This window comes from Lepidochelys olivacea (genome assembly GCF_965140295.1).
Source record: "Lepidochelys olivacea isolate rLepOli2 genome assembly, chromosome: 21".
In the NCBI taxonomy this organism is placed as follows: domain Eukaryota; kingdom Metazoa; phylum Chordata; order Testudines; family Cheloniidae; genus Lepidochelys; species Lepidochelys olivacea.
Genome location: NC_140431.1, coordinates 10,183,210 through 10,205,894, shown reverse-complemented (window position 1 = coordinate 10,205,894; position 22,685 = coordinate 10,183,210). Strand labels below are relative to the sequence as shown.

Sequence of the window (22,685 nt, the reverse complement as noted above, 5' to 3'; positions counted from 1 at the left end):
TGCAGTGTCTCTAGGCTTGGGGTTGTGTAACCAAACCTGGAGGCTTTTAGCCATTGCCTCTCTAGGGGACTCCCTTCCAGGCCTGCATATGGGGAAATCAAATCTGGCATTGCCCCATGGCTTAGCTGTGGCTAGAATCACTGGGGCTCCCGCCTGGCACATCTTGGGGGCTTTTGGCCTGGTTCCTCGCACAACGGGGTGGGGTAGGGAAGACCGAGTGGAGTGGGAAATCCAGTAGGCAGTGCAGGAGGGATTCCTCATAGTGCTTTGCAGCTTCTTCCTCACCACAGCACGCTGCCCCTTTGGCTGGGTGCTGTGGGGAGCTGGGAACTTGCTGCCGGCACTGCTCGGAAATGGGGAGGAGCAGAGACCCTTCATCACCCACAGCTACACTATGGCTTGGAGGGTGACGGAAGCACATCTCAGGCACTGGAGGCTTCTGAACCTTTGGCTGCAAATCTTAATCTACCGCTGCAATCTCCTGAGGCATGTACCTCGCTGGGTTGGGTATTGAGTGGCCTGGGGACATTTTTCCCTTGTGCAGGGACTGCCACATGTAGCCTAATTCCTCGCGCCCCCCAGTGGTAGAGAAGAGACGTAGTGAATATAAAGGGGATTCTTGACTCGGTCGGCTGGACTCGGACAGACCCTGTGGTTCTCTCTGGCTCTCTAGCTCCCAGCCTGGAGTTATCACACAGGGTCTCCCTAAGGCCCGGCCTGGAATCGGCCACCCTGGAAGGAACTGCTGACATGTACAATCCAGTGCACCACACCCCCAAAATTCACCCCCACGCTGTCCCCACCCTGTGTCTCCCTAGTACCATTCCTACCATGCCTGGTAGCTGAATGCCCCCTCAGATGGTTCCCCACAGGCCCTCACTTCACAAAGCCCACTCCTTGCCCTGTGTTAAAGCCCCCATCTGCTTTGCCGAGCTCCCATGACGTTAGCCCCCTGTGCTAGGTGTCACTCAGCTGGGCATCTGGAGGGTTCTGTTATTGGTTGTGATGCCGGAGTAGCGGGAAAACCCCTCTCGGACACCCACTGCCACGGCGCCACACCCCGGGGGACTCTTTCTTAGCTCTAATTAACAGCATGTTACATTAATCAGTGTCTTTCGCTAAATGATTAACATGTTTCAAGTCCCATTAGGAGCAGTTATGACAGGGAGAGGCAGGCAGCTGTCGCTGGTAATTACCGCACACTTGAACGATTCCACCATCGAGGGCTGGCTAGGGAGGTGGGGAATCAATCTGTGGGTCAGCGCCTGGGAGAGCAGGAGGGGAGGAGAGTTCAAGGGGGATGGGAATGGGGAGGGAGATGGGGAGAGCATGGTAGAGGATGCGTGGCTAGGGATGGATGTTGCGCAGACCGTCCTTTCACACTGCGGATAGCTCCCGAGAGACCGATACTGTCACAGCTGATGGTGAGATTGATGAGCACGGCATGCTGGAGGATGGATGATATTTGCATAAGCTGTAGCTCAAGCTGTGACTGGGGTATGTGAACTCGGGGATGCCAGGGAATATGTGCCGTGTGGCACAGTGCCAACTGCAGACAGCTCTAGTGTGGTGGAAATAAAACACTCCATAGGCCAGGCCCAGGGGTGGAGTGGAGGAGAAGCTCAGGACGGGGTCTGAATTTAGCAGCTAGCCACAGTCCTGAGCTCCCCAGGGAGAGGCGTACAGGGAGCATCTTCCTATCGTGAAGTGAGAGTGCTGTGACTCTCCATGGGCAATCAGGGATCCAGCCTTCTGCTCGGGGCTGGCCAGAAATGTTCTATCTAAGCTGCTTTTTGACAGAAAATGGGGATTTCAACAAAATGGAATTTTACATGAACTGCATCTGCCTCCTCTGGGATATTTCCGTTTTTGGTCTAAAAGCAGAACGTATGAAAGCGGGAAGTGGTTTTGGCTGAAAATGAAACTAATTTGATTCTGAAACGCCACCGCGGTGCCTCCTGGAAGTTGTCGTTCAGTTGCCTCATGAGCCATGTTCTCCCATTGGACTTCATCTCCCAAGATGCACTGGGGCAGCACCTCCATTCATGGGGGGGAGGGTGGCCAGTATGCATCATGGGAGATGTAGTCCAACCCAGGAGCCCGGCCTATAGAGGCACATGAACTACAACTCCCATCAGGCACCATGGTGGCATTTCAGAGCTGAAATATTTTGGTTTTGAACTGAAGCATTTCAGGTTTTGATTTTTTTTCACTGAAAACTTGAAATTTTCCAGCCGTGTCTAGTGGTACCAAATAAGCTCTAGGCAACACATTACCTGCCTCCCAGTTAAGTATTTCAGGGCTCCCGTATAATGGTGATCACACTGACGAGGAAGGAACTGTGACCAGCTTTGCACTTTTAATGGCTTGCAGAGGCTCTGCCAGGTTATTCTAATGCTCCTGGCAGTCCTGCCTCCAGAAGGTGGGACTTCCTGAAAATGTTTATCGCAGTACTGGGAAGTTTGGCAGAGCTGGAGGAGATATCTCCCTGAGGCAATGCTTGCAGTGCAGTGAGATGACATCTTTCCACTCCAGCCATGGGTACCTGACTTCGGGCTTTGGACACTGGCTACAGTTCTCCGCAGCTTCAGAACTGTCCACTGCAGCCTCATTCAAGTTGCATGAAGAGTTTGCGGCTTGCTTGGACTATGTTTTCAGCCTGACGCTGTTTACCACGTAAAGTTTATGTACCATAAACTTCCTGGCTGGGAAAGATGAGTTCTAACTAGCTGAAGAATTTTATGGGCTTTAGAGTAGAGATCAGTGTTTAAGATGGAAGTGCGAAACAACTATAAGTGATTCAATGACACTGCTATGCATCCTAGGGGAATTTCTGCACAATAGATGTCTAGCAGCTCACAGCTACAGCCAGAGAAATATATGTTGGTGTTGGAGATGTGCTCATAGTATAAACTTCAGATCAGAATTACATATACCTCAGTATTTGGGAGTATTCGAATCAGAGTAATAGTTGTAGCTAGGAATTTAGATAGGACTTATCTGTTATTAACTGTAACAGTTGTGCTCGGTGCTCTACATATGCCTGGTATGATGAGGCTCCTTTGAGCTTATGATCGAAATAAACAAGGCAGACAAAGAAATGACTGTTTTGCAGTTGTGGAATTGGGGCGCAGAGAAAGATTAAAGGGGCAGATTCTCAGAGATGTGGGGAACCCACAGCTCCAGCTATAGTCGCTGTCATGGGATTTGCAAGACATCATTTGCTTGGAAAAAAGCAGGCCCCTGGTGACTGGTCTAAGGTGTCTCAGCAGGTCCGAGGCAGAGCTGGGAGTAGATTGCATGAGTCCACTGCTTTGAACTGCAAGGCCGTCCTTCCTGCCCCTTTATTATTTGGCCTGGTTTTCAGAACATCTGAGCACCTGCGCCTCTGACTGAACTTAATGGGAGCCACCCTTAAAATCAGAGCCTTTCTACATTACTAGACCCTGCAAGCATGGCTGTATCGGGAATGGTGTAAGGCAGAAGGGCCAGCTTCTTCTAGCAGCAATAAATGTTTGTAGTGAGCTCCCAGGTACAGTAGTACCATCCCCATTCCAGATACTTGGTACCATAGGGACTAGAGAACATATGCTGGCTCTGGGGAAACTCCCTCGGACCTGAGTTCAGTCTTTCCTTGCAGTAACGACTCTAGGAAATGGGGGAGGCCATTGGCAGCTCCCAGCTCCGCCAATCCCAGTGGGAGGAACCTTGGGAAGTGTGGTGGCTGAGGTGGGATTGGTTGAGGGGAGCGACGAGTGAGCTGGTGCTGCTATGGCCCCGCGTTGTATGTTTGCAGACCGCGAGCGGATCGGCCAAGACTCCTCATATGAGCAGGAGGGGAAGGTGCAGTTCGTCATTGACGCCGTGTACGCCATGGGTCATGCCCTGCACAACATGCACAAGAGTCTGTGTCCCGGCAAGGTCGGCCTTTGCCCCAGAATGGACCCGGTGGACGGCGTGGAGCTGCTCAAGTACATCCGCAACGTCAACTTCTCAGGTCTGTCTGTCCGCAGAGGGTCAGGCTGTCTGGCCTTCAACATGGTGGGGAAAGTGGGGGCGGTAAGAGAGGAACAGGGACCAATTTATGCTCTGAGTGACTGGAGAATGACTCTGCTAAAGTTACTGGAGTTACTCTAGATCTACAGGGCTGTGAATGAAAGTGGAACCAGGTCTCTTCTGCTCCCGGCCTGAACTTTCTATTTATTATGTGTATTATGGCAGGAACTAGAAGCCCCAGCTGAGATACACATACACCTAGTGAGAGACAGTCCCTGCCCTAGGGAGCCTACAATCTAAATAGGCTCCATTGTTTTATTATTGTTCCCATGTTATAGAGAAGGAGCTGAGGCACAGAGTAATTAAGAAGCAGATTTTCAAAAGAGCTCAGCACCCAAACTGCTGAGTGCTTCTGAAAATTAAAGCTAGGAATTTTAAAGAACATCAGAGTGACATAGGAGCACCCAGGAAGTCAATGAAACTTGTGCTCATGAGTCACATAGCAGCTTTCAATAATTCCATCACTGGCCACTTATCCAAGGAGCGAAATAGGAGCTGACCCTTCCTGAAAACTCTGGTGATTTTTTTTCCAAGGTCACACAGGGAGTCAGCAGCAGGAATCGAACCTGGATCCTTTACAGTGCTAGCTTCAAGCCTTAACACAGCCCCACCCTTCCTTTGTTAGCTTCTGTTCCTTGTTCTACTTCCATTCCTTCTCTCTCTTTCCTCTCCCCCTTTGTTGAAATGAGCTCCTCGTCTGATTCATTCTGCTACAGCTTTGTCTTCCTTCAGATCTCCTCTGGAAACTCATCCCTTCCCTGTACTATATCTCTTTAATAAACATTTTCTGTCCCTTCCTTCTTATTACTTCTATTTATCTCTCCCCTGCAATCTCCTCTGCAATCTGTCTTCCTTATTTATTTTTCCTTCTTCCCCTCTTGCCTGATTTTCTGTTCTCTTCTTGTGTTCGTATTTATTTGCACAGTTCATTTGATTTTACTTGAAAGCAAATTTTTTTTAAAATGTGGCAAAGCCACAGGCAGCAAAACTCCCACTTCCAGCAGCCATCCCCTGTGTGCTGCGGGAAATGTTTCTGTGCCGCAAGCAGCTGGTGTGGATCCCAGGTTGAGCATTGGCCGCTACTGTTTTGAACTGTTTGTATTGCGTCCTGGCTCCCACCCACTCTCCCTCCCGGACTACGTCCCTGAGTGCCAAGCTCGGGCAATCCCCGCTGCACATGAGTGGCAGGAAATGTCAAAGCCAATCACTCTGTCTGTACTTCAAGCATAATGAGCTGTGGGGAGGGGAGGGACTGGCAGCTGAGCTGCCATTTGCAAACGGAGGGTGTCCGCCCTGCCGGCATGCCCAGTGCAGAGTGGGCTGCCAACATGACAGTCAGTAAGGCAAGCCATCATATTTCTTCCGCCCTCCTCTGCCTCACTCTGTGGGCCACTGACCCTAATGGAGATCCCCATGTTCAGCCCAAGTCTGAATCAAACCCTGCTTCTTTATCTGAAGGGCTCAGTAGTGCAGTGGGTTAGTGCAGCCCCAGGTGCCTGGATTCAAAGGCTGCCTCGAGTTACAGGAGCCTAAGGACTAATCTCTGCTCCTTGTCGCCTGTGGTGCCTGCCTGGCAGCCTGTGTTGAGCAGAGCCCCAGCCTCAGGAATCAGATAGCATGGGGTGTTCAGGGAGCAGGGGTAGGGATGGGTCGGTCGGTTGCCCGCACTGTCTCTGTCTCTTCAAATATAGTTGGCAGAACTGTGTTAGGTCCAGGACTGGAGTAGCAGGAGAACGGCAGGTCAGGATTAAGTGCTTGCAGCGGGAAGCCTGTGGCTGGAATAGCGAGGGAGGCTGTGGGTCAAGCTTGAGGTGTATCAGCAGAACTGTGCAGAAAAATTATGCACAGCATCTGTCTGGGCTAAGCCTGCTTGTAGCCACTGCTTCCAGCCCCTCCATTTCATGAAGTCCCTTTTCGCCCAGCCTGTATCTAAATGCGAGAGATGCCGTGTTGTTGTTTTTTCCTCGGCAAGCTCCGTAGCTGAATGTTGAGAGGAGATCACCACTCCTGCTGAATGAATGATATAGCATCACAATACACTGACACTGTGTATGGATTTATTATTCAGTGCTTTAGGAAAGAGACTCCCAGACATCCGGAGATGGTGTGAGACCGTGCAGGCTGCTCGCGGGTGGGGAGGGAGCCTTGCAGAGTGCCCTTTGCAATCTGCTTTACACGGATAATGCGATTTGATCGGATAAATGACACAGGTGAGGAAAAGCCGGCTGATTTCCACATGGGAGTGAATTAGTTCTTCTGGCATCTACTCTAGTCCTCCTCTCTCTGGATGTGTCTACACCAGAAATGCTACAGCAGGACAGCTGCAGCACTGGAACGTAGACACTATTTGCAGCGATGGAAGGATTTTTCCATCGTTGTAGTAAATCCACCTCTCTGGGAGGCAGTAGGTAGGTGGAAAGAAGAATTCTTCTGTTGACCTAGCAGTGTCTGCACTGGACCATAGGTTGGCTTAGTTAGATTGCACAGGGCATGACATTTTTCACAGCCCCGAGCGATGTCGTTAAGCCAACATAACTTTGTAGTCTCATTTCTCTCTTCTCTCTCTCAATAATGTGCCCCCGTCTTCCCCCTCCCCTCTCTCTGTCATAACGTCTCAGCTTGCCTCCCTGCTTGGCACCTTTTAGAACCATTTGCACTTGTGCAAAGGGGGTGTGAAATGCTACCACCGGCGTGAGTGGAGAATTCTGATCTGGAGGTGTTCTATGGGGGCCTAAGGCTGCAAATCAACAGGCCGTCCTGACTGGGCAAAGCCCCTACACTCATGCGCCCGTCCCACTGGCCATGAGTCTTCAGCATGAGTCTTCCTAATAGTGACGTGCCATGTTTTGCTGAAGAGGGATGGACTTACGCATGTTGTTTAAATGCCTTGCTGAGTTAGCGCCTAAGAGTGATTGCACAAGGTGCAAGGCTGGGGGATACCAGCCCCAGAGCCTGTCCAAATGGTTCTGCCATTGCCGGGCCAACAGCCTTCCATATCAGGCCCAAGGAATTTCTAACAACCCCCCTCCCTGCAGTATCTAGGCATTGATGAAGTGATATTTATTAATTAATTTCAGCCTTGCCAAATTCTAATCACCCGCTGGCCAAGGGCAATTAAGTAGTTGTTGCCAGGTGAGGAGGCCAGTTGCTGAAAGGAGCTGCACTGACATATACCAAAAAGAAAAGGAGAACTTGTGGCACCCTAGAGACTAACCAATTTATTTGAGCATAAACTTTCGTGAGCTACAGCTCACTTCATCGGATGTAGCTCACGAAAGCTTATGCGCAAATAAATTGGTTAGTCTCTAAGGTGCCCCAAGTCCTCCTTTTCTTTTTGCGAATACAGACTAACACGGCTGCTAGTCTGAAACCTGACATATACCAGCTGAGGATCTGACTCCATGCCTTTTTGTTTTTTCATGATCTTCATCTGCATGTGCAAGTGGATTTGTTTTTTATCTGTTTGTTTATTTTGGACATTTAAACAAGTTTATAAATCCTTGCGGGTAAGTATCAGAGATGAAACGATCGGTGTCGGAAGTAAGACATGGGAGGTCACTGTTCCTCTTTCCTTGGCATGGATGAGGCCACTGCTGGACTGCTGTGTTCAGCTCCAGGTACCGCGCTTTAGGAGAGATGTGGAGAAATGGGAGTGAGTCCAGAGGAGAACAACAAAAATGCTACAAGATTTAGAAAACCTGACCTGTGAGGAAAGGTTTAAAAAAAACAACTGGGCGTGGTTAGTTTTGAAAAAAGAAGAGGGAGGCGGGGGGGGACCTGGTAAGTCTTCAAATATGCTAATGACTGTTACAAAGAGGATGGTGATCAATTGTTCTCCAGGACAAGCAGTAATGGGCTTATTCTGCAGCAAGGGAGGCTTAGGTTAGATATTAGGAAAAAACTTACTATCAGGGTAGTTAAGCTCTGGAACAGGCTTCCAACGAAGGTGGTGGAATCCCCGTCACTGGAGGCTTTTAAAAACAGGTTGGATAAACCCCTGTCAGGGAGGCTCTAGGTTTACTTGTTCCAGCCGCAGTGCAGGGGGCTGGACTTGATGACTTCTCGAGGTCCCTTCCAGCCCTGCATTTCTACAATTCTACGCTCATCAGTACAACAGTGAGCTTTTGTTTAGGGAAACCTTCTGCAGTAATATAATCATCAAATCTCTCTGTTTAAAAGGATGTTGGCAATTTGAAGAGGGAGCCCCTTTATACTTCCCAGGATGTGTTGTTTCTGTGATTTTATTAAATGGAGTGAAACTTCTGTTTACACATATTTATCAGACCAGGCATTTCTAGCCAAATGTTAATAATAAAAATTGGGACAGGTGTGCTCTTTGTTTAGAAGGCAAATGTATTATTGTCTGACTACTGAATTAATGGTAACCAAATAGCTAAGTATCTGTTTGTCCTCTGTCTCTACAGGCTGGTAAATTGTCCTGGCAGGTTTGCAAGGCTGGTTTATTTTTTAAATTGTATTTATCAAATGTCACCAGAATGCATGACACTGGGAAGAGACCATGGAAGAAGAAAATAATCTAAGGCAGTGGTTCTCAAACTTTGTTTTTCCGCGGACCACTTGAAAATTGCGGAGGGTCTCGGCGGACCACTTACTGATCTTTCCAAATGTTGTTTGTACCGTTAACTAACTATTGTAAAGTGCTTTGGATAAAAGCACTATATAAAAAAAACCCTAAATAATAATTAAAGTTTTTTTGTTCTACAAATAAAAGCGCACAACTCATATTTTAATATCCGTAATCTTACCTTTCTAATGCGATGGATGTGCCCTTTCTCCCTCGCTGTGGCAGCCCCAAGCTGGGGCTGGGAAGGAGGGAGTCTCTCTCCGACAGCCACAGCCTTGGAGCTGAAGTAAGTCGCCTCTTTCTCTGGCCACCACAGCCCTGTACGTCCCAAATTTCCCCCACCCCCTCTTCTCACCTCACTGCCCCCTCCCACCTACCCTCTATTCCCCCTGAAGACCACCAACTCACCGTACATGGTGCGTCTTCTCCAGAGTCCAGGCACCTAATTAGCAGAGCCACGCCTGTGCGGCTCCACTAATTAGATGGTTAGCCCTTCATTCTCTCGGGCGTGACTGCCCAGGCACGCACCTTAGAGGGAACTATCCGCGGACCACCTGAACGGAGCAGTGGGCCGCAGACCATAGTTTGAGCACCTCTGATCTAAGGACTCTGCTGAAGTTAATAGCAAAGATCCCATTGACTTTAGCAGGAGTTGAATCGGACACTGCGCTAGATGGATCAGCCACACTGCACAGCATTGGAGCAGATGTTGTTTTACGCTCTGACGTTAAAACTTTCCTGTCTTGTAGGCATTGCTGGGACTCCGGTGACGTTTAATGAGAACGGAGATGCACCTGGCCGTTATGACATCTACCAATACCAGATCAAAAACTCCACTGCTGAGTACAAAGTCATTGGGCACTGGACCGATCATCTGCACTTAAAAGTAAGACCTTGGACTGGTTTTGCATTTGGCTGTGGAGTCAGTGGAGATGGTCCCAGCAAAGAGACTGGGCAACAGCTTTATCCCTGCTTCCCTAGAGCTTCCATTAGGGAGCATTGTTTTGTACTAGTCGAAGAGAGGTGACATGGCAGCTGGCTTAAAGGGACTGGGAATTCCGAAACTAGACACACCAACCAGTTCCACTAATTGTGCCGAATGGTTCCCATCCTGTGCTTGATACACCATTAAGGTATATTAGATCCCGCAACAAACAAACAAACTCTACGTAAAAGAACATTATTAAGTTTGCAAAATCAAGCAGTCGAAAGGTAGGGAATGCCAGGGTTGAAGTTGCTTGTTCTACATTATTTCAACCCCCCTTATGTGTCTGCATCGTGATACTGTGTTTCCTTACATGGTCTCGTGCTCCTTTTTCCATTCTTATTTTTTCCCCCAAGGGTTTATAATTTGGCCCAAATCAGGCTGATTTTCTCATGGATGGCAAAAGGCACATCGCTGACACACACAGACCATTCCCCTGTCTAATTGCAAGTCCCTCCTCAAAAGCAGGGGGGTGCTAGAGCTTTTCAAAGAAGAAGTTGCCACAATTTTGTAACATAGGCCAAACCATTTATTTTTTCCCTTGTCTTGTTCTGGGCCTTGGGGCTCATTATTCCCCTCTGTGGCTCACAGCTTGGGCTGTGCTGGGTCTTTGAATGGGGACTAATGAAAGCAGCTCAGCCTGTAGCCTTTGCCGCCTTTCGCCCCAGAGGTGGCTGCAATTCAGTGCCTGCTGAAATGATCCCTGTATGGTCTGTAAAGTTATTTGTGTACTTTGGCATAATGGGGTGGATGTCGGTATATTCAAAGAAGCCATTATTGTATCATCGAAGCCAAGAATAGGTTTTCAGGCAACAATTTAATCTTTCCTCCTGTTTTTTAAATGCTAGTAGCTCTGGCAATATTATGGGGAGATCTGGGCAGGAGAACGTTTTCCTGTCCCTTGAGAAAGTTACTGAAATTTCAGAAAAATCTCATTTGCACATTTGGACAAAAAGTCAAAATCCTGAAAATTTTCGTGAGGTGAAAATTCAAAAAAAGATTGGATTGGGTCAGTGGAAACATTCTGATTTCGATTTTGCCTTTTTATTTTTTCTTTAAATTAACTTAAAATTTCAAAGGAGACATCATTTCAAATGGAAAAATAGAACTCTTTTTGGTTTCAAGATTGTCTTAAACAGACATTTCAACAATTTCACATCAACTTTTTCCCCCAACTCTTTTCGAAACAGGAAATTCGTTGAAACTGATTCTTCCCCATGAAGAGTTTCAGCCTTGACGAATCAGTATTTTCTGATGGGAAAATGTTTTGTCAAAAAAATTCCTGACCGGCTCTGCTGAGGGGCTATTTTGCTCTGGTGTGTAGTCTTGTCTCCTGAACTGCAGGGCTCTTTCTTCTTATCCGTGCCCCAAGAGGTGTCATAGGGCATTGCCTATACTTCAGTCTGAGGTGTGATTCCCAGCTCAAGGAGACAGACCTGCGCGAGCTCTGATGGAGCTAGCATGCTAAAAATAGACTGTAGCCACAGCAGGAGGGGCTAGCTGCACTGAGTACATCCCTATAGTTGCAGATGGGATCGTACTTGGGGAGGCTAGAACCTCCCGCTGCTTCTGCTGCTGCAGTTACCCTTTATTTTTAGCATGTTGTCTCAATCAGAGCTAGCGCGGGTATGTCTCCTTGAGCTGCGGATCACACACCCAGCTTGAAGTATAGGCTTAAGCTAAGTGGGTAACATGGATAGTCCATGGGTGTAATTTGGGGAGGGGGGCAGGTGGGCATTGCCCCCAAACTGCAAGCCTCCAGCAGGCATGGAATTTGCCCCCGCCCCCCCGCATGCAGCCCCATTGGTCTGACTGCAGCTGCCCCTCCAAATACAGAAGTCAAACTACGCCTGTGAGGTAGTCAGTCCTTCTACTGACTGTAAGGGCAGGAAGTATTGGGTTCTGACCCTCTCAAGCTGCCCACTCAGAATAGAAGATGCTTGACCCATCTTGCGGGAACAATTGACTGCCTAGAGCCTGCATTTTCCAGTGGTTATGCCCATGTGAGCCCATTAGCCCTCTGGGACGGCTGAGATCATTTGGACCTCAGAGCTCCACCCTCTTGCACAGTTTTCTGTAATGGTGAGCAGAGAGGGGCATGCTAGGAGATGAATGCACTAGCATTGCCATTCTGGGGACCCGGAGTCTTATCTATCTTACGGCTTGTCTACTTGGGGGATTTCATCTGCAGCTTTTTGATGCGCGTCAGTTCACGCGCAATATGCAAGCAGCGTACACACGGCACAATGTGCCCTCTATCGGTGCATGTCATTGTGTACCTATGGAGGCGGTTTGCTGCAGACTCAGGGCGTGGCTTTCTCGGAGGCTGTCCCATGGTGCTTTGCTTCCACTGCTGAGCAGTGTGCATTCTGGGATTTTTCTCACTGTGAATAGTGGGATGCAGCGTAGCAGCCAGATGAATTTACATTTAAAAAAAATCCCGTGATTCATCTGTCTCCACCCCGTACTTTCTTTCTGGGGGGGCTAGCGCCATTTTTGTAGTCCTGCCAGCCAGCGTGGGCCCAACAATTCTCCATGCCACTATGCTGGCAACCTTGAATATGCAGCGGCCACTTGAGGGGTATTTCAGCACTCAAAGCCGGATGAAGTTGGCTTTGGACTTGGCCCACTGAACCAGCGACCAGTTGATATCGCAGTAGCAGCTCCTCCGGCAGCAGGACGGTTTTCAGTGCTGGCGGAACCGGGGCAAGAATGAAGAAACCGAAGAAGACACCAAGCAAGCGATAGTACTGGACTGATTCCTGGAGCAGCCTCACAGCATGCAGCGACGCTTTTGGGCGTGGGATTGGTGGGGGAAGTTTGTTCTGAGCTAACAGGAAGTTGCGAGAGAATTTCAGGATGGAGAAGGCAAACTTCTTTTTTGAGATATGTGCTGAACTAACCCCGGGAGCTGCAGTAGCAGCATGCCAACATGCGGTGCCCCGAACCCATGGAGAAGTGGGTCACCCCCGGCATCTGGAAGCTGGCCACCCCCAAATGCAACCGGTCCATAGCGCACCAGTAGGGTGCAGGGAGATTGACCATTGGGGTTATGGTCATGCAGGTGTGGGAAGCCGTGGAAGAGAGGTTGTAGCACCGGGTTCTGAAGCTTGGTAATGGTCAGGATTTTGCTGATGGCTCTGTGCACGTAGGTTCCCAAACTGTATTGGGGCAACTGATGGGACCCAGATGCCTATTATTTGCTCTACCGCCACTCAGGGTTCAGAATTCATAAACGCAAAGGGGTATTTCTCCGTGGTGCTCTGCAGGCTGGTTGCCCCACTGTGGTAGATTTGTGGACATAAACGCAGGGTGTTCTGCAAGGGATCACAACGCGAGGAGATTTTGGAACACCGCTTAATTGATCTTAAGGGAGAAAGGGCTGGTTGCCCCCAGGAACACGACAGACATTAACGGCGTGGACATTTCCTCCAGTTCATCCTCTGCTTCCCTGGCTAATGAAGCCATTTGCAGGCTGCTTGGACAGAAGGAAAGAGCTGTTTCACTCCAGTCTCAGGGAATGGCAGCAGAGTGTGCGTTTGGCTGTTCGAAAGGAAGATGGTGCTGTTGGTGGACTAGTTTGGAAACAGCATTAAAAACAAACATTTCAAAGTGTATAGCAACACATTGTATTCTGCAGTAGCCAGTACGTGTACAATACAAAATACAAGCAGCCGGGGCAATGTTGTCAGGTTGCTCCTCTTCTGCGTCTCAGGCCCGAAATTGTGCAGCTGTACATCTAGCTGTTAACCTGGGGGAAGGGAGAGTTGGAAGTTTTTTGAGCAGTTCAGGGTTTATGAGTGGTGGGAATGTAACGCTGTGGCAGTCCCTATTGTATCTTGTGTCTTTGTCTGCCTGGTGGTGTAAAACCTTATGAATTAGTGCAAACTGAAGGACTTTCTGTGGAAAAGAAACAGTCAGCACCTTATGAAAAATGTTTTCGTGATTAAACAATCTATATGTAACAAAGAGAAATGAACCTTGAACTGAAATGATAATAAACCAATGGCTTTTAATTATTAAATGACACATTAAAAAGCAGTCTATTCTGTAGCGACAAGGAACCATTTCATTAAACCAGCCACAAAACAGAGCAGCAAGAAGGGGGCACAATGCAAGGGGTGGCGTGGGGGCTTAAAGCCACAGATGAGTTTATCCTTTGGCTCGGCTTCTTCTGGTTCACGGGCCTTCTGGAGTGGAGTGCCAAGGCTTGACGTTACCAGGGGCGATAGAGGGCTCAGAAGAGCTGGGGTCCCAGTTGCCATGGTTCTGAGTGCCCTGGGCTATGGTCTGTGAAGGGAACGGCCTCTCTGGGAGCACAATTTGGTGGCATGGTGGGATGAGTTCTTGTTGTTGCCAGTGGCCTGTATTGCCCAGGGGCTGCATAATGTGACTGGGGTGCCGGCTTGCAGGACTTTACTGCCTGCTGCCCAAATAGTAATCCATGCGGCAACTCGGCATTTTAGCTTTGTATCACTTCCAGAAGTTGCCTCTCCATTTCCCTCGGTCTTTCTATACAGTCTTTGGCCATGACAATGCTTTCCCTGGCAACTGCCACACTCTCCTTCGCCATTGCAGTGATCTCCTTGGAGATGTTCTTGTCTGCTTCCCTCTCCATCCTCAGATACTGCCCTCACCTCTCTGCTGTGTCCAGCAGTTTGGGGGCTTTGCAGTGATGTCCGTGAACTTTTCATCAGGAGTTTCCCCTCCCCTGATGTTGGCCAGACACTCAGCCATTGATGGTCCCTGTCCTGGGGGGCTTGGCCAGGGCAGGTGTCGGGGATGTGGGAGTAGTAAATAAATCACAAGTGGTTATTGTTTGTATTCTAGAGAGGCTGTGACAGTGTTTGTGTGGGGGTTTGTATCTATTTCTGGCTTTACCCCACTGCGATTCTTCTCAGGCTTGGGGGAACTTCGGAGATGGTAAATGATGTGTGCATTGGGATTTTTGTCTGTTCGGTTTTGCCATTGTATCTTGGTGGCTGGGGAAGGGGGATTTAATGGGGTTGCAGTCGGGAATTATGTTCCCTGAGGTTTTGCCTCAGAGGTGCTTATGTGGCATCAGAGGGATTAGTGGGGTGAACATGGGGGCAAGCTGGATACCTCCCTTTTAGACTGTGCTGACTCTGGATGACTTGCTGAGGCAGGTGACTGGTGCTGCATCTACACTGCCTCTCTGTTGACCCATCAACATTGAATTAAGTGCTATGCCTCTTGCAGATGTGGAGTACAGAAGTCAATGTTACAGGCGACTTAGGTTGGTGGAAGGGACCTGGTAGTGTAGATGCATATATTATTAGGTCAACTTAGGTCGACTTCTGCTGACCTAAGTTTTGTAGCATAGACCAGACCTAAAAGGCAGAGAATGGCTTTATTTAAGAAGATGAAGGGCCAACCAATGAGAGATGCTCCTGATGGTCCCGAGATGGTCCCCTGGAAGTGCTGCAGGAGTGAACAGGAGTCGGGAGTTATCTTAGGGAATGGCTGTGCCGCCAATCCTCATAATGTCTAGACAAAAACTGAGAATTTTTCCAGCCGAAGATTTTACTTTATTGCCCCTGCAGATTGGGTGAAAGGGCAGAGGAAAATAGATAGGCTTTCACAACGATTGCCTGAAGCATTCACTGTTCCCGATCTTTCTGTATGTAAGCCTGTGAAAAGCCGTGAAAAGCCATGAAAAGCTTTTCTATCCCCACAGCAAAGCTGTTTCATTGTAAGAATGCACGTTACAGGGCATTTCTACCTCAGTGGCAAGCTGTACTCTCTGTAGCTTTACAGGCATGCAATGCTCATGTCTACCTCACGTAAAAGCTTCTTTTGCTGTAACCACAGTCTCCTGTCACATAAAGGGGTGTTTCCATTATAGAATCATAGGACTGGAAGGGACCTTGAGAGATCATCTAGTCCAGTCCCCTGCACTCACAGCAGGACTATTATCTAGACCATCCCTGACAGGTGTTTGTCTAACCTGCTCTTAAAAATCTCCAGTGATGGAGATTCCACAACCTCCTATGATGGAGATTCGACAATCTCCCTAGGCATAGGCATGAGGCAAATCTGCCACAGGTGGCAATGAGGTAGAGGCTGCAGCTGTGCCATGTTGCCAGCCACCATTGTGAACTGGCAAACAGGGTGTGAGCGGGAGGGCAGGTGTTTGCCGGGCAGGACAACTGAGGGAAGGAGAAAAGAAAATAGGTATGGGCAAGTGCCCCCTAAAATGTGGGTCTGAAAACGGTCAATAGTTGGGGCTTTAGCATGAGATGGAGGCTGATAGCCTGGCCAGCAGAGCCGCCATTTTGGAAAGGGGAGCCAGGGGTCCGAACAGAAAATGTGGATCGATGGAGGGAGGCGGGGACCTCAGCTTCAGAAAGGCTTCTCACTCACAACCGCCTATGAGGGCGGTGGCCATGGGGCGCCTGGAACAGAAGCTAGTATGGTAGGATGGCATCATTATAATACATTAACATTTAAATATTTTGTTATTTAAAAAAATTATAATAATAAAAACGTACATGCTGAGGTTCCCTCCGTAGGATCAGCCTCCTCCGTTCCAGTCTGGGCTGTGCTGCCTGGGAATTGGGGTTGATTGCTGCAAGGCAGAAATGGGGGTTGTCTTCTACATGGCTGGCATCAAGGTGTACTTGGTCCCGAAGAGATCCTGGCTTTCCCGGGAGATCTCTTCATTGGCCTCCTTGAGCTCTTCCTCCGATGAGTCTTGCTGGTTATCCTTGGAGGGGACAGGTGATGTTAGTGGGCAGGAGCCTGGGTTGGGTGGTCATGTAATTATGCAAAGTCCTGTCCAGCGCCTCAAAAAATGGACCAGTTACATGTTTCCCACTGGACCTTTTCCTGTCATCTCTTGTTTTAATGTATGTTCTCCCGAGCAGTTTGCTCTTCACCTAGCGCGGTTTGGCATTCCGGTCAGAGCCCCTCGCAGTCATCTGCCCAGCAATGTCCACAAAAAAGGTCTTTATTTCAGTGGCTGGCATGAGCGCTTCCAGCATCAGTGCTTCTCCCCAGCTGCCGATGGGATCCAGCACCTCGGCATGGCTCCAGGCGGCCGTTCGAGGCGTGCTATAGGGCTTCTTGGGTATTATCACAGCTGTTGTAGTTTATTTGAATCCAGGAGCTAATGGACAAAATGTAGCATCTGTGACAAAGTTCCTTTGCTCTCCCTTGGTGGGTCTTGTGCTTATTGGCGGATTTGCTCGCCTTGGAGCTTCATGGCAGCTCTCAGCTTGGCCGTTTTTCTCAACCCACAGTCCAGGTCGACGACTCCTGTGTCTGACCAGGAGTTGGGAGGATTTGGGGGGAACCCGGGCCTGCTCTCTAATCCGGGTTCCAGCCCAGGGCCCTGTGGACTGCAGCTGTCTAGAGTGCCTCCTGGAACAGCTGTGCGACGGCTACAACTCCCTGAGCTACTTCCCCATGGCCTCCTCCCAACACCCTCTTTATCCTCCTCATAGGACCTTCCTCCTGGTGTCTGATAATACTTGTACACCTCAGTCCTCCAGCAGTCCGCGTAGTGCCTCTTGCTCCCAGCTCCTCACATGCACACCACAAACTGAAGTGAGCTCCTTTTTAAAACCCAGGTGCCCTGATTAGCCTGCCTTAATTGATTCTAGCAGCTTCTTGATTGGCTGCAGGTGTTCTAATCAGCCGGTCTTAATTGTCTCTAGTTTCCTGATTGTTCTGGAACCTTCTCTGTTACCTTACCCAGGGAAAAGGGACCTACTTAGCCTGGGGTTAATATTATCTGCCTTCTATTACTCTCCTATAGCCATCTGGCCCGACCCTGTCACACATCATACATATCGGGGAGGGGACATCCGGTCAACTTGACCCCCGAGCAGGGGAGATCAGTAAAGGTCGTGCACAAAGCAGTGTGGGGTAGCTGTTGGGAGACTGCCAAAATAGTTTGCAGTGGCATTGCAGGCACAAAAATGATAGAGTGGACTAACTCGATTTTAACTTGACTTAATCCGGTTTAAACTCCCCAAGTGGACAAGCCCTTAGGCTACCAGCGACATGAGTTTGCGGGATTCAGCTTCACGCCCCTGCGCATATTTGTCCCCCTCATAAAAACAAATCTGTGTGTAAGAAAAGGTGAAGGAAGAACAGGGTGAAGCATAGGAGGGAATGCAGGTCAGGAAACACGTGTGTTGGCAGAGCTGCAGTGTGTGTGGGGGCTGTGAGGATAGGGAGCAAGGGCGGAGTAGCAGGGAGGCAATGGGGGGCAACAGTAGAGCTGGGGGGAAGGAGTTTAGGACTGGAATATCAGGGGGTGCTGCAAAGCTCTTGGAGAGTCCATGGATACAATAGCCAAGGGGATGGCAGGTCAGGAGTGAGGTGCATCATTCAGGCTGCCTGCGGCAAGCTCACCCAACGCTTGTTCACACTGTGTTCACAGCGGGTCTGTTACCTGCCCCTTGTGCACTCAGAGGACTGAGTTTCTTGTAGATCAGCGAGGCCTCTTCTCTCTCTTCCTGCAGATAGAGCGCATGCACTGGCCCGGGGCGGCCCACCAGCTCCCCAGCTCCATCTGCAGCCAGCCGTGCAAGCCGGGCGAGAGGAAGAAGCTGGTGAAGGGCATCCCGTGCTGCTGGCACTGCGAGCGCTGCGACGGCTACCAGTACCAGCTGGATGAGTTCCACTGCAAGATGTGCCGCTTTAACGAGCGCCCCGACGAGAACCACACCAGCTGCGTCCCCATCCCCATCGTCAAGCTGGAGTGGAGCTCGCCCTGGGCCGTGGTGCCCGTTTTCATCGCCCTCATGGGCATCATCGCCACCCTCTTTGTGGTGGTGACGTTTGTGCGCTACAACGACACGCCCATCGTCAAGGCCTCGGGGCGGGAGCTCAGCTACGTGCTGCTGACAGGCATCTTCCTCTGCTACGCCACCACCTTCCTGATGATCGCCGAGCCCAGCATGGGCACCTGCTCGCTGCGGCGTATCTTCCTGGGGCTGGGCATGAGCATCAGCTACGCGGCCCTGCTCACCAAGACCAACCGCATCTACCGCATCTTTGAGCAGGGCAAGAAGTCGGTCAGCGCCCCGCGCTTCATCAGCCCCGCCTCCCAGCTGGTCATCACCTTCAGCCTCATCTCCCTGCAGCTGATGGGCGTCTGCGTCTGGTTCATCGTGGACCCTTCTCACTCCATCATTGACTTTGAGGACCAGCGGACTACGGACCCCCTCTTTGCCCGGGGTATCCTCAAATGTGACATTTCCGACCTGTCCCTCATCTGTTTGCTGGGGTACAGCATGCTCCTCATGGTGACATGCACTGTGTACGCCATTAAGACCCGCGGGGTTCCGGAGACCTTTAATGAAGCCAAACCCATCGGGTTCACCATGTACACGACCTGCATCGTCTGGTTAGCCTTCATCCCCATATTTTTTGGGACGTCACAGTCGGCGGAAAAGGTAAGAGGGACGGGCAGGTTGGGGGGAGCCTGTGGGTTTGATTCATGCCCCATCTCCCCCACTTTGCTGGAAGGTAACGGGATAAGAACGCAAGGTGCGGGGAGCAACATGTCCAGAGTGAAGGGTGATGGTTTCCCCCTGTGAGTCTTCTGGATCTCAGTGGGTAAGGGAGCTTCCCCTCCCTTTCACAGACTAGAGTGAACTCACTGCCTTTGCTGGTTCTCCCTCTTGCTCTGTCTTCCTTTCCTCCTGCCCCCTTCTGTCTTTCACGCCATCTTTCTTGTGCTCTTATTTCACTTTTCCCCCTTTTCCTTCTCCCTGTGTGTGTCTCTTTATTACTTTCTCTTCCCCAATATTTCTTATTCTCTCTCTCTTTCTGCACTCCTCCCCATCTCCTCCCTGTCAGACGAGGCTGTGTTGAAAGGCAGGCAGTGTGGGTCCTACTGGGCTGTGCTGGCTGAAGTTGTCACACACAGGACTGTGGCCCAGGATGAAGGGAGTCTGGCAGAGGCAGAGCCTGGGCGAGTGAGATAGCCGTGCACGGTTCTCCCTGGCACCTGAAGATTCCTGCTCCCCCGGTCGATGGGTATCACAACCCTCTCCCCAGTCTGAGCATCGCAGCACATCTGGAGTCTGGCTGCTATTGGCACCATTCCTGCATGTGCAGATCAAGTGGGCATGGGTGGGAGATCTCCCTGACGGTTCATGGCTGGGCCCTCACCCCCATAGTTATTGGCAGTGCCCTTAATATACCCCATAGCCCTAACACTGACCAAAGCCAGAAGCAAAGCCCCCCTGTCCTGCTGCTACACGTGTTCTGGCTGCCCACCATTGCCTGAGCCCGAGAGTAACCTCGTTTCTGGAAACACAACTAATGGCTGGTGGTTCTGCTGGGAATCCTGGGGAGATTCCCAGCCTGCGGTAGGTAAATACCATCCTGTTTGGCTGGTATTTCTGTGCTTAAGCTCAGCCCGGAGGTGAGCTATGTCCTCCTAACACCAAGCGTGGGGCATTGGAAACATGCCACCTCCCATGCCCAAAGGATCTCGTAACCCACCGGCACAAGGGCAAATAGCCATCCAGAAGTCAGGTCTCAACCCAGCGTCTAAAGGCCAAGTTTCCACATTCAGGTAGCCACCCTTGTGACTGGCAGCCTCAACAGACAGGTCAAGGAATGGATGGGTCCACAGACCCTGGTCTCCCCTTACTCTCTTCAAACGGGAGATGAGAATGAGACCCTTAGCTCCTCTTCCCTGCTCTCTAACTGGAGTGACTTGTTTGTGTTCTGGCGGTGCCTAGCCCCATTGTGCCAGGTGCTGTACATACCCCCAGGGCAGGGACTGTCTCTCCGTGAAAGCTGACAAGCTAAATGGACAAGACAGACCAAAGAAGGACCGTTCTCCTGGTTGTACAGATGGGAAACTGAGGCAGCGAGAGATTTAGGGTGCATCTACACCGGGAGCTGGAGGTGTCCCTTCCGGCTTGAGGAGACACACCCGCGCTCGCTCTGAGGAAGCTGCTGTCCTAGAAACAGGAGCAGGAGGGGTGAGCTACCCCAAATACACGCTAGCCTCTTGGATGATACCCCACTTGGGGTGGCTAGCCCCTCCTGCTGCTCACCCCACCGTGGCTACCCCTCTATTTTTAGCAGGCTAGCTCGATTGGAGCTAGTGCGTCTCCTCAGGCTGGGATTGACGTCTCCAGCTGGAAGCAGAGCCATACCCTAAGCGACTTGACCGAGGTCATGCCAGGAGACAGTGGCATGGCTGGGAGCAGAACCTGGATCTACCTCCTCTCTGCCTTGTCCTGTTCTGCTTCCATTCATCCTCTCTCCTCCCCTCTCCCCACCCCAACTTCCAAGCAATAAGCACCCCCCTGGATAGTTTCAAGGCACAGTATGTGCCCGGGAAGCTTGCCATGCCACCACCCACGCACTGTGTATAAACAGAGGTCTTCCGAGTTGCCAGTCGGGTGCCTTTGCACAGCAGTAAACTCACTGAAAAATGGAGAAGTTGCGTAACAGTGACACTCTCGGCATTACCAGCCCAAGAGTTCTGGGGAGAGAGACAAAGAAGAAGAGAAAAACAGCCCCTTGACTCTGCCGCTTCTCACTCGATTACTGGGTTGCTGTGATTTTAATTAACACCTGCGTGTTTTGGCAACACAAGCTCCTGTGACACATTCCTCCACTTGGCTGTGGTGGGGGAGAGAGCTCATCTTGTAGCCGAGAACAGGGCGAGCGGAAAACGTAACCCTCTTGCTCCAGGCACCATCACTCCTGGGCCTTGTCTTCAGTAGCAAATTAGGTAGTGTCAGGCCATGACCCCAAGGAGTCCTGCTGACCAATATAACGTTAAAGGTGACTATGCGGTCAGTGTAGATAGAAGCAAGTTGGGCCGGATCTTCAGCTGTAATACAGACAGACCAGTGTTGGGAATCATATTCTCAAAGGAGCATGGTTAACGAACAATATCGTTGCTTCCGATATTCTGCTCCGTTCATCTTGGGGAGACGATCTAAGCCTGGTTGCTCATCTTTAACTCCAGCACTATGATATACTGCAATAACCAATGGTTATTAACATCATTGAGCAGTACTATGTGTGGTGGGAGGGATATCTAAAAGGAGGCACTGATCAGCATTCGCTATACCCTTCGTGATACTCAAAACCTAGAATTCTTCTCCGTAGTGGAGTGTCACGTTTTCAATAGCTGTGTCTATGACTTTGGGTGCCTATTATCCTCTAGCAGTGTCACTGTGTCAGCAGTGTGGGTGAGAAATGCTATCGAAAATGAAAATTGAGATTGAGATTGTAATTATCTGTCTGTCTAGCTATCTAGGTGCCTGTCTGTCTGTCTGCAGAATCTATTGGTAGTGTCTGTATGGCGTCTATCAATGGCATCTGTCTGGCTATTCTAGGTGTCTCACTGTCTATCTACGGTATCTATCTATATGTCTGTCTATCTATCTACCTATTGGTGTGTGTACGTGTAATATAGTATCTGTGTGTCTAAGGTTTCTGTCTATGATGGTGTCTGTCTATCTGGACGTCTGTCTACAGCTTCTATGGATGGTTTCTGCATAGTATCTATCTGTCTATGGCATCTCTGTATTTCTCTATTGATGGTATCAACTTTCTCATCATAAAGTTAGCTCTAAAGAAACCTCCTTTGTAATGAAGTGAGAATGAGTGTCCTGAATTTGATAAAGAAAATATCTGTCAATGGAGATGACCAAATTCCCTCTCCCAGCCAGAAAAGAAGTCCAGTTTCAAAGTTACCACCACTAATGCTCCCTGCCCCAGCTTGTGGTCTGTGGCAATGAACCTCTACGCTGTTGTCCCTCTGAAATCTGTGACCGATGAGCCCTTCCCCACCTCACTTTCTTCCCTCCTGGCTGCCAGCTTGGATTCCCTCTTGCAGGAGTGGAAAGCTTAATCAGGCTTGGTCTTTTCTTGGTGCCTCTTGTACCCGATAGTATCTCAAGGCCCTTCCCAGGGTGGTGAGCTGGAGGTGGTAAGCAGGGTGCAGTAGGTAATAGATTCATTCCTGCTCCTCCATCACATTGCTGTCACACTCACTGATTCTTACCGCAGGGTCCACCTGCTCCACTCCCCTCTCTGTCCTCTGCT

At 49.9% G+C, this 22,685-nt stretch overlaps 1 protein-coding gene across 9 annotated transcripts in view; it reads left to right on the top strand.

The window, feature by feature from the left end:
- GRM4 (glutamate metabotropic receptor 4) overlaps nucleotides 1–22,685 on the top strand; it is a 205,449-nt gene that overhangs the window by 158,212 nt on the left and 24,552 nt on the right. For 6 of the 9 annotated variants that reach the window (XM_084611525.1, XM_084611521.1, XM_084611523.1 and 3 more), the window contains 3 exons: nucleotides 3,797–3,997; nucleotides 9,391–9,527; nucleotides 18,119–19,054. In XM_084611525.1, coding sequence (XP_084467651.1) covers nucleotides 3,797–3,997; nucleotides 9,391–9,527; nucleotides 18,119–19,054 — 1,274 coding nt within the window. Of the gene's footprint in view, nucleotides 1–3,796; nucleotides 3,998–8,480; nucleotides 8,548–9,390; nucleotides 9,528–18,118; nucleotides 19,055–22,685 lie in introns of those variants that run through there. The other 3 variants (XM_084611524.1, XM_084611528.1, XM_084611529.1) reach the window with 3 other exon arrangements.